Source organism: Leiobunum rupestre, chromosome 1 (genome assembly GCF_980474605.1).
Source record: "Leiobunum rupestre chromosome 1, qqLeiRupe1.1.hap1, whole genome shotgun sequence".
Classification (NCBI taxonomy): Eukaryota; Metazoa; Arthropoda; class Arachnida; order Opiliones; family Sclerosomatidae; genus Leiobunum; species Leiobunum rupestre.
Window position 1 is genome coordinate 37364350 of NC_143384.1, and position 12633 is coordinate 37376982.

General features: G+C 38.3%; 1 protein-coding gene across 1 annotated transcript; it reads left to right on the forward strand.

Annotated features, from left to right (window-relative positions):
- Nucleotides 1-8555: 8555 nt before the first annotated feature.
- On the forward strand, nt 8556-12082 carry LOC149962283 (uncharacterized). Its single transcript, XM_090179510.1, has 2 exons — nt 8556-8840; nt 8899-12082. The coding sequence occupies exons 1-2, from the start codon at nt 8636-8638 to the stop codon at nt 11148-11150; spliced, it is 2457 nt and encodes an 818-aa protein (XP_090035636.1). The 5' UTR covers nt 8556-8635; the 3' UTR covers nt 11151-12082.
- Nucleotides 12083-12633: the final 551 nt, after the last annotated feature.

The window sequence follows — 12633 nt, forward strand, 5'->3', positions numbered from 1 at the left end:
ACAAATTTTCCCGTTTATATGAACTTAAATGTAATATAAAATCGTCTTGAAAAACCGTTTATTGCTTTATAACATTCAAAAATAATATTAAAATTAGTAACATTAATAATATAATAAGTTTGCGTTGTCAACGCGCATATTATGAAACGGAAAAACCCGATTACTATTGTTAAATCTTGGATTAATAATATGATATTTTTAATACGAAACAAATAACGAAATACGTGGAATTTTTGGCGTTAAATAAGCTTAGAACGTATTTCGTTATTTGTTTCTATTACAAGGAGCGTTCGCCATCATTTAACTAAGATTTAACGATAGTAATCGGGTTTTTCCGTTTCAAAATACGCAGTAGATTAAACCGAGGCTTAAAGTCCCATTTTCATGCTCGCTGGTAGCGGATAAAAATCGTCAAAATTCGCTTCCGCCACTCGCAAGCGTGAAAACAAAGCTAAGATATCTGTTTGAAACAGATCGACGCGGAAAGTAAAAAAGTGTGTAGCTGAAGCGGATTTTGACGATTTTGACCCGCTACCAGCGAGCATGAAAATGGGGCTTGACTGGGCAAGATTCCGCGCCTTAAAATTTTCGTCTACTTTAAAGATACATTCTGAACGAACCAATGGATGAAAAGTTATGAAACTAGCTTTTAAATAAACCTTGAAACTTATTTCAAGTCATATTTATAATTCACCGATGACAAAATTCGTGAAAAGTATTAATATCGTTCCGAATTAGAGAGCTGCAGAGCAGCGAAAATACCATACCGTTTCCGCTCCGTTTTGTTTCGCGGTATGGTACATATATCCGTTTCCGGTCCGCTTTGTTTCTTTTCCGTTGTTTCCGTCCGTTTCCGGTCCGTTTAGTTTCTCGCCTATTATTTCCGTCCGTTTCCGCTCCGTTTCATTTATCGTCAATATTTTCCGTCCGTTTCCGCTCCGTTTCATTTATCGTCAATATTTTCCGTCCGTTTCCGCTCCGTTTCATTTATCGTCAATATTTTCCGTCCGTTTCCGCTCCGTTTCAATTATCGTCAATATTTACCGTCCGTTTCCGCTCCGTTTCAATTATCGTCAATATTTACCGTCCGTTTCCGCTCCGTTTCAATTATCGTCAATATTTTCCTTCCGTTTCCGCTCCGTTTCATTTATCGTCAATATTTTCCGTCCGTTTCCGCTCCGTTTGTTTCTCCGATATTATTTCCGTTCGTGTTCCGCTCAGTTTCATTAATCGTCTATATTACTTAATATTTATGCTCAGTTTCCGCTCCCGTTTTATATTTTGCTTTCCCTCAGTATACACTCTTTTTAGAAAGGTTAACTGGGCGCCGCCATTATCGTACAGACAACCAACGAGCCAGCCCTCTAACGCAGAAATTTCATCCCCTCAAAACCGGTTTTCTCATCACGCTCCCCGTAGACTGTATGGTAATGGGGGTCGATTGGGAAGGCGCGTTTAAGAGTCTATAGTCTTGAAAAACGAGGAAAAATTATTTTATTTTCCTGAATACAGAAATTAACAGAAACAATTATTACTTCTATTGAACTGAATGTAAAACTAACACATTACCGCAATCCGGGTCACCCCGCCAATTTATTCCCCCTTTTCGCTAAACGGCTTTTGTACCTTTTGCGATTCTGCGCATTGATGTACGCAACGTAGTCGTAGAGAAAAAGGCTTCAGTTGCAGTTATGTTTCCCACGAGCCGGTGAAGAAGGGGGATAGCCAAAAGGGAGATTATGATCTCACTGTCTGGAAAAGTGGGAGACCCAATCAGCAGCCAAGAGAGAAATGAAAACAGTGTCCATGCTTCAATATAAGAAGTTTTTTTCGGAAATTTGCTCCGCTCCCGTTCCATTACAAAGGTTTTGGAAAAATTTACTCCGATCCCGTTCCGTTACAACGATTTTTCGGAAATTTGCTCCGATCCCGTTCCGTTACAACGATTTTTCGGAAATTTGCTCCGATTCCGTTCCGTTACAACGATTTTTCGGAAATTGGCTCTGATTCCGTTCCGTTAAAACAAATTTTCGGAAATTTGCTCCAATTCCATTCCGTTCCGCGACTTTCTTATAAATTAGCTCCGATTCCGTTCCAGCGCCGCGGAACGGAACGGAGGCCGCGGAAACGGAATAATTTTCGCTCCGTTGCAGCTCTCTATTCCGAATTACAACCTACTTTCTAAAATCTCATTTTTCTTTCTAATACGCGCATTGACAACACAAACTTTACCTAGACGAGCAGATGCTCGGTTATTTACATGGTGCGGGAAAAATATTATTTTTGAATGTTATAAAGCGATAAACGATTTTTCAAGGCGATTTTATATTACATTTAAGTTCATATAAACGGGAAAAATTGTCAGTGGAATATTTCTTATATCATTTGGTAGGTTAATTAACGTTTAATTATCGCTAACTTTACATTAATTTCAATGGGGTGGGGGAAAACTTTTAACCAAGTTACGCGCGAGCGCGCCTCTTTAGGCAGCGCAGATGGCGTTACTGTCGTTTTAGCCAAGAATCTAATCGGTACCTTGTCAGCCATTCGATTAAGCGTTCTAGTTTGTTATCCGATTTTTATGGTTCGGCCACGACGCTCTAGCTTCCGACCTCGAATTTTCTCAAATTCCTGATTAGATTTATAAAATAAAATATTATTTGGGGGGAAAAACGAGTCCGACTTCGAGTCTAATAAGCCGCTTCTACAACGAGTTCTGACGCCGCCAGCCGCTCCCGTCCAGTCACCGCCAGCCATTTCCGTCCTGCCACCACCGCCGTAAATCGTTCCCGTCCAGCCACGACGCCCTAACTTCTGACCTCGAACTTTTCTCAAATTCCTGATCAGATTTATAAAATAAAATATTATTTGGGAGGGATAATGAGTCCGACTTCGAGTCTAATAAGCCGCTTCTACAACAAGCTCTGACGCAGCCAGCCGTTCCGTCCAGCCGCAGTCACAGCCAGCCGTTGCCGTCCAGCTGCAGCCATGTGGTTAGAATTTATATACCGGTGCTCCAAGCCGCCGCCAGCCGTTCCTTCCAGCCGCAGCCGCAATTACGTGAGCGCGTGCAGAAGGCCGTGACTCGATTGACGTGGGCCAATCAAATGCGGGTTCTTAAGGTGACGTAATATAAAATCAAATTATTATTTTCAGTAACTCAAACTAGATGGCAACGAGTCGTTGCCGTAGTCACTCTTTGAATCGTGATTGACTGATAATGACGAAACCTCCGAAAATGTAATTTACCCATTTGGTATTTATACGGAATCATTCTATGTTATAAGATTTCTATGGTTCCTATACACAACAAAAGCCACGCAGGCACCCCTACTGGACAACGAACCGTCATTAAACACCTCTACCCTATTGGTAGTTGCTCTTTGATGTTTATAATTCCCTTGACCGCTGGGTGGTCCTCCCGTAAGTCACCTGGGTAGAGGTAGTTACCACCTTGTAACTCCATCTTGCTGTCTTCTGTATAATATTAGGACCTGAATACAGCAGCTTCCCGACTCACCACCAGGTCTAACGTTTATATACCAGCAAGTACCCTTAGCGCATCGCTCGAGACAGTCCGGTAAGCACAAGTTATACGTAGGGCAGCGATTCTCTGCCGGCTGCCGTTTCCGTCCAGCCACGACTAAAGTTTTTGTCTGCTAGTGACCGGAAGTGGCTTACAACTATTTGAAAGTCAACCGCATAGGTGGGGTAGTTTCTGAGAAACAGAGTTGCAGACATGAGATACGCTCGAAAAATTCCAAATTTGGCAACGTTAGGACAAGTGAAATACAAGTTATCACTAAATTTCACGATGGTAGGGTGAACCCATAATATAGAGGTGATCAATACCTATCTAACGAAGTATAAATTGAAATTTCTTTATACACCGTTGATGAGATATTTCCGTTTCGCGGCACGTTTTAAAACCGTCAGTAGCGGCGTGGAGTGATCACCACCATCGCGAACATCATCTTAGAAAAAAACAGCCTCTAAAAAAGCCGAGAAAAGAGAGGAATAAATATTTAATGTTACACTGAAGAAATCAGCCAGTGAAATTATGGGTACGATTCGACCAACTTGTTTATATGGAGAACGACGCCTTCAGTTAGTGACGACTTCTAGCAACGCCAAAAGGAATCTTTTCCACGCTTTTCAGTTTCCACGTTATTCAGTTTCCACGCTATTCAGTTTCCACGCTATTCAGTTTCTACGTTATTCAGTTTCCACGTTATTCAGTTTCCACGTTATTCAGTTTCCACGTTATTCAGTTTCCACGCTATTCAGTTTCCACGTTATTCAGTTTCCACGCTATTCAGTTTCTACGTTATTCAGTTTCAACGTTATTCAGTTTCAACGTTATTCAGTTTCCACGTTATTCAGTTTCCACGTTATTCAGTTTCCACGCTATTCAGTTTCCACGTTATTCAGTTTCCACGTTATTCAGTTTCCTCGTTATTCAGTTTCCACGTTATTCAGTTTCCACGCTATTCAGTTTCCACGCTATTCAGTTTCCACGTTATTCAGTTTCCACGTTATTCAGTTTCCACGCTATTCAGTTTCCACGTTATTCAGGTTTTACTAACTTTTCCACGTAAATCAGGATGCACGTTATTCAGTCGGTCCGTGGGATCCTGAACTTCATTTGTAACGAAATTTTAACATTGCGGGAATAGGAAGAGACGCCTCTCTGATAATATGTAGATGATTAGGATTTTTTTGGATAATTATAGAGATAAAATATTTTTCATTTTTTTAATAATAAAATAGGCATCTATATATAAGTTTTTAATGTCTTAACTAAACTGGAAATTATATTAACGTAGGCAACGATCGAAGCACACCTATTTGGTGGCATTTTAGAAAACCAAACGGTTATGCCACGTGGTTTATTTTTTTTTACAAAATGATAAAATTTATTTTGTCGTTAGTTTTACTCCATGCCGATAGATGGCGCGCAGCGCACTGGTACAGCTCCCCGAAAAACTTTCATATCTCCCTTAGCGTAGCTATATAGGATCTCTGGACTCTGGTGTAAACCAAGGTTCTTACAAGCGGCACATATAGGTTGGCGCATATAAAAGTGGCGGGAAACTAGTTTTCGGCAACCGCGCGGTAGGGTGGGTTTCCCCTAGTCTGGTGACGTCGTTGGTCAGAATAAAACGAAACAAGACTCTGCGGGAAATGATATTGGTTATAGCAACACTGCGCAGGCGCCAAAGAGAAAAAGGGAAAATTCCAGCTACAGGTCTTTCAACTTATCGTTATAGTAGCCCAATTTGGCTATATACAACAAAACATTGAATTTGTATTTACGTTATAACAGCGGCTTGTATTTAACAGCTTTATTTTGTTTGTTGTTCGTATTTTCGAAAAATGCCTATATCATTCTGTATTTTTAAACAGATTAATTTAAGGTAGTAGAGCGAAACTTTTGTTTTAATTTATTTCATTTTCTTTGGCGGTATTTATCAAAAAAGGCTTTGGGCCTGGTTCATGGTTATTATCCAAGATAGATCATAGATCTGTTCGTTTAGTTTATGATTATATAGCAAACACGTGGCCTCGTTTCCTGTTAAAATTGTATATTTTGTAAGTAATTTTTTAATTTTCAGTACACTACGGAAATCTTTGAACTTCAACTTTTTTTTCCAAAACGTTTATATTTTCATATCAAAGCTGTATATTAGACCGTATTCTTAAACTAGCTCAATTCATAAGATTTAATACTTAGAATGTTGGTAAAATATACTTAAAATTATGTATATAAGTTTATGTACGTTTTTGACTGTACTAAATTTTAATCCCATCTAGGCTTTTAACATTGCCGATCTCCGATTTTTGGCAACGCCACTGCTAAATACTGCATTCGCATATTGACTTTAATTTTTATATACACCATTTGCTTTTTATTAGAGCATTACCATTAGTAACATATTAACAATAAGTATGACACTTCCTCTTCTCCCAAGATTCAAATGGAGAATTAGATTGTTAGGGGTTCTTAGATCAATTTACTACCGAGAAACAGGGCACTATTACTTTAAAAAGTCCGACACAATTCCCTGTAAAAAAATATTCGAAAGTTATCCGTAGACCACCTCTGGTAATAATCAGGAAAATAGCAGGTTCTCAACCCGAGTTTCAACCTCTCAATTTAAATGAATTACCTTTAAGTTTGCCTTCTACGAGTTCTACGCTTAATAAAGAAAATGGGTTAATCCTGACGAGTTATGAAGAAGGTGGAATGGAGTACCTCACGGGATGGGTAGCCAAAATGTTTCATGATAAGTACCCAGAATTAAATTTAAAATCAATTGAAAGCAACGACCAGGGGCGTATTAACCATTAGGCAAAGTAGGCACGTGCCTAGGGCGGCATTTTTCTAGGGGCGCCAACAGTGGCGGCGCCACGATAGTACTTAATTCTTTAATTTGGGGGGGGGGGGGCTTTAAATACACTAACTAAACAAAACTGTGACAAAACCGGTTTATTTTTAATAATTTACAAAAGAAATGTACATGACTGTTTAAATGTACTCGGAAGTTATTTTTTTTAGTCGATGAGCATAACAATGCACATATGGGCAACATCCTCCAACAGCATTTTTTATTTTTTTTAGAAGCTCGTTATGAGCGATTGTGACGGGTGGGACCATAGAGATAGAAAAGAAATAGAGGCACTATTGTATCTGGCGAAGTTGACCGCGAGTGCAGACCCCCTTTTAGGAAGCCATGAGATGGGCAGATTACGTGGCGCCATCGACGCGCGGTGAAATGAAATACATTCTGCCTTTTGGAAAATCAACTGTCATTTGATGTAAACAAAGGAAGGATAGATGGCGTTGCTAATTCTGCCCATCTCCGCTTTCATACATGCGTGGGGGGGGTTGAATTTTCCCGGTCAAAAATAGGGGTGCCTTAACGTGGTAATCTTCCCTCTATTTCTTTTCTATCTCTATGGCCCATAGAGATAGAGACTGAATTGTCCCACCCATAGTCTATGGGTGGGACAATTCAGTCCGCTCGTCCATTTGATTAATCAGGTGCGAGATATGTGTTACGGCCACGCCAACGGGGGATACTTGGGGATAGGGTTGGGACACCCGTGGCGGAAGTATGACAACCACCCGTTGGGGGATTGGTGGTCGTCCTCACACGGCCATCCACAAACACTGCCTCCCAGACGCTTGGGATTACAGGAGTACGCCACTACTCCCGGCCTCCAACAGCATTCTCCATTTTCACTTACAATTGTTGCATAAACACTTGCCAGTTGCCACGCTTTATTTTATCTCTATTTTGGAAATTGGGACTCGGAGAGTCGGAAAACCGTGCAATTTATCATCTGTCTAACGATGCAACATCTTTTGAAGTAGCTAGTTTAGCAGCTACAACGAATCAAGGCTGCGTTCGAAAAAATATTAGAAATCATTGTTCAGTGTTCGCAACTTAAAAACAGCAGGCTTTTAATTCGGATTTTGATATTTCTAGTTTCGCAAATTATTTTAGGGGGCTGTTCGGGGCTCCTTCATCTAGATTTGGGGCCCCTAGAAGCGAAATAAAAGTAGGCTATAGCCTGCGTAGCCTACCCCTGGCGCCGCCACTGGGCGCCAAGACTCTGATAAAGCCCCATGGTCCATGTAGTTGGCTTGCCCCGACTCAAAACAACGCCGAAAAGGTTTGGGGAAACTAAAATATATTTATTTATTTATTAAAAACCGGTACGCGCCTCCTTAGCTGACCAATGCTATGCCAATGCCAAGGGGCGCCAAATTTTTCTGTGCCTAAAGGCGCCGAAAGGGTTAATCCGCCCCTGGCAACGACCACAATTATATGTTGCCATCATGGGTGGAACACCTGAGTTATGGCGGTATCGCTATTCCTTCCAAAAACTTCTTAAAAGATACAAAATTAATGGAATTGGAATTTATAAAATTTCACGAAGACATTTCTTTGAGCAAAGAAAGAGATATTTGTAAAAATCTAACAAATATATTTCCGTCTCTCAAAACAGGAGGCATGCAAAAAAGATAACTAAATAAATCAAAAGCAAAACCATTAAATAAGAATGAATTCGTCAAATTTAATATTATGAATTGAGGTTTTGTAAAACACCTTTTTTGCTTATATACTATTTTATCTCTGTAAAGTTCTTTCCAACTTTAAAGGAATTTTTTTTAACTCCACAAATTATATCGATTTTCTAAATATCTACAAAATTAATAATGCTTCGCATTCCAGAATGAAACGCGACTTAAGAGACAGACGAAGATAGAGACAAACGTAGCCACCCTATAAATCGCTCTCTTGAAAATCTAGCCAGTGACGTCACTGGTCAGATACCTCGCTACCTCTCTCTCTGCGTTTCGACTTTTCTCCAAAAACGAGTATCAGAGATTCGCCTCCGTTGGGTGTAAATCCTTTCAAGTTTTCCGTCTGTAAATAGAACAATATGCCTTATCTTTGCTATTTATACGAAGAGAGATAATAGCTGCTGAGTCTATTATTACTTAAAAGATAGGTGTAATTAGGCACAAGCAGAAGTTCAGTCAATCTGTCTTCAAAAGTTGAAATGCACTATTGATCAAAGTTATATTATTATAATATAATATTAAAATAGTTTGTTTATTAAAATGGATCTAACGGAGGAGCAAAATTCGAAGGAAGCAGGTTTAGCATTTTTAGATAAACCGCCTAAGCAATCGAGCATTATCTGTAGGGAGGTGGGTTGCAATAGTACGGTGACTTTCAAAAACATGACTGAATTCAAAACTCATTTAGTGGAAAAACATCAGTTCGTAGTAGACAACGAAACATTGACTTTTGCAAGTTATGAAGGTAATTATAACTTGTGACATTACATTTAATTTAAGCCTAATATGACTGCTTAATGTAGAATTTTCTGCGTGGAAAGAAAATCACGAAGTTCAAAACCGCAGCCAATATACTAAACGGAAAACTTCCAGAAGAAAAACCGCCATAGTCGAATATTGGTATTGCCACCGTTCAGGCTCATATCAGTCGCAATCTAAAGGATTACGCCGACCAAAATCAAAGGGATCAAATAAAATTAATTGCAACTGTATAGCAACATTACACGTTACTACTTCTTTGAGTGATGGTAAAGTGCATGTAGAAGCTTGTCACACTCATTATGGACATGAAATTGAACTACAGCATATGCGACTCCCAAGATCAGATCGTCAGTTTATAGCTCAAAAACTTGCGGAAGGCTGTTCGAAGAAAAATATCTTAGAAACTTTGTACCACAGCAATAAAGATGTCTTGGAACGTAAACACTTGGCAGGGAGGCGCGATCTAAATAACATTGCTAAAGCTCATGGTTTAAAAATTACGGATCTCAAAGAAGATGCCATAAGCATAGATGATTTTGTCAGAGATGAAATCTTGTATAATCGCCGAACAGTTTTAATGTACAAAAAGCCACGTGAAGAAGAATGTATGACTGCTGAACAAGATGATCTGATAATAAACTTAGAATTACGTGATTTTGCATTGGGCATTATGACCGACTTTCAGAAAAGAATGTTCTGTCAATTTGGACGTCATGTTTTATGTTTTAACGTCATACGAGGGCGTAATGTCAACAGTTTATACCTCATAACTCTCGCGATTGTTGATGAATTCTGTGAAGCTATTCCGGTAGCCTGGTTGATATCGAATCGTGATGATGCTTTGGTTTTAAACATATTTTTTCAACAAATCAGAAAGGTTGCTGGATTCGTAACCCCAGAAGTTATAATATCTGACAAAGGAAATAACTACCATGTACTCTGGTCTGAAATATTTGGTGGGGAGCCAATTAAATTCATAAGCAAATGGCAAATATACACTGAACTACGCAGAGAGTTGGCATTAATTTCAAATAAAGATACAGCGACAAATATAATGAAGGAAGTATCTCAACTTATGCAAGAAATAGATGTGGAGCAATTTGAAATTATGGTGCAAGAATTTTTGTCAAGGATAAAAAATGATGAAAACACCTTAGAATTTGCCAAATATTTCTCTACGGAATGGTTGACGTGTAAAACAGAATGGGCACCTTGTTATACTCGTGCTTGTAGTATCAAATATGAAATCAACAACAACCCATTTGTGGATAAGCTCACTAAATCAATTTTGCATTGCAACTATTTAGACGGTGGTCGCAATAAAAGAGTGGAACGATGCGTTGCAATGCTGATGGAGTTCATTAAGAGTGAATCCAAAAAATATGAGGATAAACTTGAACAAGGCAAAATTGCCTGGAAAGCCAGTGAGCTTGAGAACCGTCACAAGCATGCGACAGAGCTTCCGCTTTCATTAGTAACGAATGTCTCCCCAAATACCTATTACATTTCGTGTGAGGCTAGTTTAAAAGACGCAACATTTGATGGGATAAAGTACATTGTTACAATATCGGACGAAGACTGTCCAACTTGTTTAACTTGTGTTTGCAAAGCGTGTATTCACCTGTCATTTTGTTCATGCCCCGATCATTCCGTGTATTCCAATATTTGCATTCACATTCATCTAACAAAAATGTTTGTAAACAAGCATCTAAACAATGTAGTATCTCCCGAAAAACCACATGATGAGACAACAGTGGCTATCCAAAATCTGGAGAAAACTTATGAAGAAGTAGTTTCTGAACCTGTAACGACTTTTATATCGTCATCGTCTCCTTATAACGAGCTAGTGTTAACTCCTGATAAACAGTTCATAAGGGAAGTCATAACAAGATCCCAAACCAAGGCCAGCTTTGAGAAGGAAAAAGAAAATGTGGTTAATGACATGATGAAATTATGCGACAATATCAAAAATTGTCAAAATCCCAATCTAATAGAAACTGTTCAGCAGCAGATTCAACTTACGAAACGCCTTTTAGATGATGATGCGGCCAAACATAAGCCAATAGTAATAAAGTTCAATCATCTGGACCCAAATGGAATTTATGTACACACCGTTTCTACTAGTTCTCAACCCATTACGATATTTCCTCAGCCTGTTACAGTTATTTCACAGATAGAAGCTTCCACTTCAAAACTGGTATCCAATTCATCCCCACTTAAACTTATTGCTCGACCACTAATCCCTGGCACTGTGATGTATAAGAAAATTATGCCCAGGATACTGCCAAACTAAGTGCCTTTAGTTTTCTTACATGTATTAAAGTTGTAAATCAGATATTTATCAGGTTCAAGAGAGGGTCTGCTTATGTAACAATTTCATCGGGAGTCAAATGTAATGAAAATTTTCGATTCACAGTCACAGAATCCCCCTTTATCTAAGCCACTGTTGTAAATAATAAAGTTTGTTTGATATGCAATTATCAGTTATAAATCTTTTTGAACATTGATGGAACAATATTATGGACTTATGATTATAGCCGTTTTAATTACTAGCATTTACTGTAGAAGTCAAATTGGTGCACAATATCACGCCGAAAAATTCGAATTATGCAGCTCTTGGTACCCCTAACAAATATCTTATTGTTATTTTGGGAAAATATTAACTACAGTCTATTATTCTTAAATGAAACTAATTTCTTGCTCAGTTATAAAATTAGGAATTAAGTTATATACACTTGCATGGGGAGTACTGTGATGGCTTCAATGATTCTCATAGAAAGAGGCAGCCTACACTTTCTTCCTTGCCTCCAAAATAGAAGTTAACTCACCTCATTGGCTTTTTTAAACATCTAAATAAGTGAATTTATAGTAGTATTAAGCTAAAATTTATAGGTGACTTACGTATAAAATAAGACGATCGAATGAAATTAAAAATAACTTTATTTACGAAATAATTTTTAAAAATATAGTAAATTTAAAATTCAAGCGATTACTATTTTCACGTCTATTCAGGCTTATTATCAGGTCCCAATTCTTGAGAGGTCAGCAAGCTTTTAATTTCGGCTACATCACATGATCGTCTAAGGCGTACATCACAAAGTTTTTAAACCAAAGTTCGGCAATAATACTTCCCGGATTGTTGCTTTTTTTATTTTTTAAGGATCTCTAATGAATTGCGTATATTTAAGTTAATAAAGTTGTCTACCGTTGCAATATTTTTACTTTTTTAAAATTATTGAATGGCCAGGGTTAATGTAAACGTTCAGCCAAAGTCGAGGGAAAATGTTTTTTTTATTTTTACCATTGTTTTTATGTTCATTAATTTGAAATTTAAAATTAAGTTATCAAGATGAATTTTTTTCTTTAAGGATCCAATTAGATTTTGAGTTTTATTGATAGGTGTCCGGGGTATGGATGATAGTTTTTATGGTCTAGTCTTCTCCAGTTATTGGCTATCAACTAACTAAGGTCGTTACTCACTGATCAGATGATTGATCGATGGTACGCAACAAAAGTAGGCACGGATAGTGTCTTATGATGCCCCTGTCCACAAAACCTTGGATCTATGTTTCCAGTGCTATTGAAGTCGTGAACAACTTTGAGAATGGTCTATTGTTAAAATAGGGTCTCGAGTGGCATTGTGATTACATTCACACTTAAATACCTATTGTACCCTTGAACCGACAATCAATTAAACAATTAGACTGGAAAAGAGTTTGTCTTAATCTTTTGTTGATTAAACGGAAGCTGTTTATCAACTATTCCTGATGTGGTAA

Bases quoted from the DNA above. Each gene is read 5' to 3' on its own strand.
- LOC149962283 (XM_090179510.1), top strand. From the start codon at position 8,636: ATGGATCTAACGGAGGAGCAAAATTCGAAGGAAGCAGGTTTAGCATTT. The intron at 8,841-8,898 runs GTAATTATAACT...TGCTTAATGTAG, and splicing joins GACTTTTGCAAGTTATGAAG to AATTTTCTGCGTGGAAAGAA.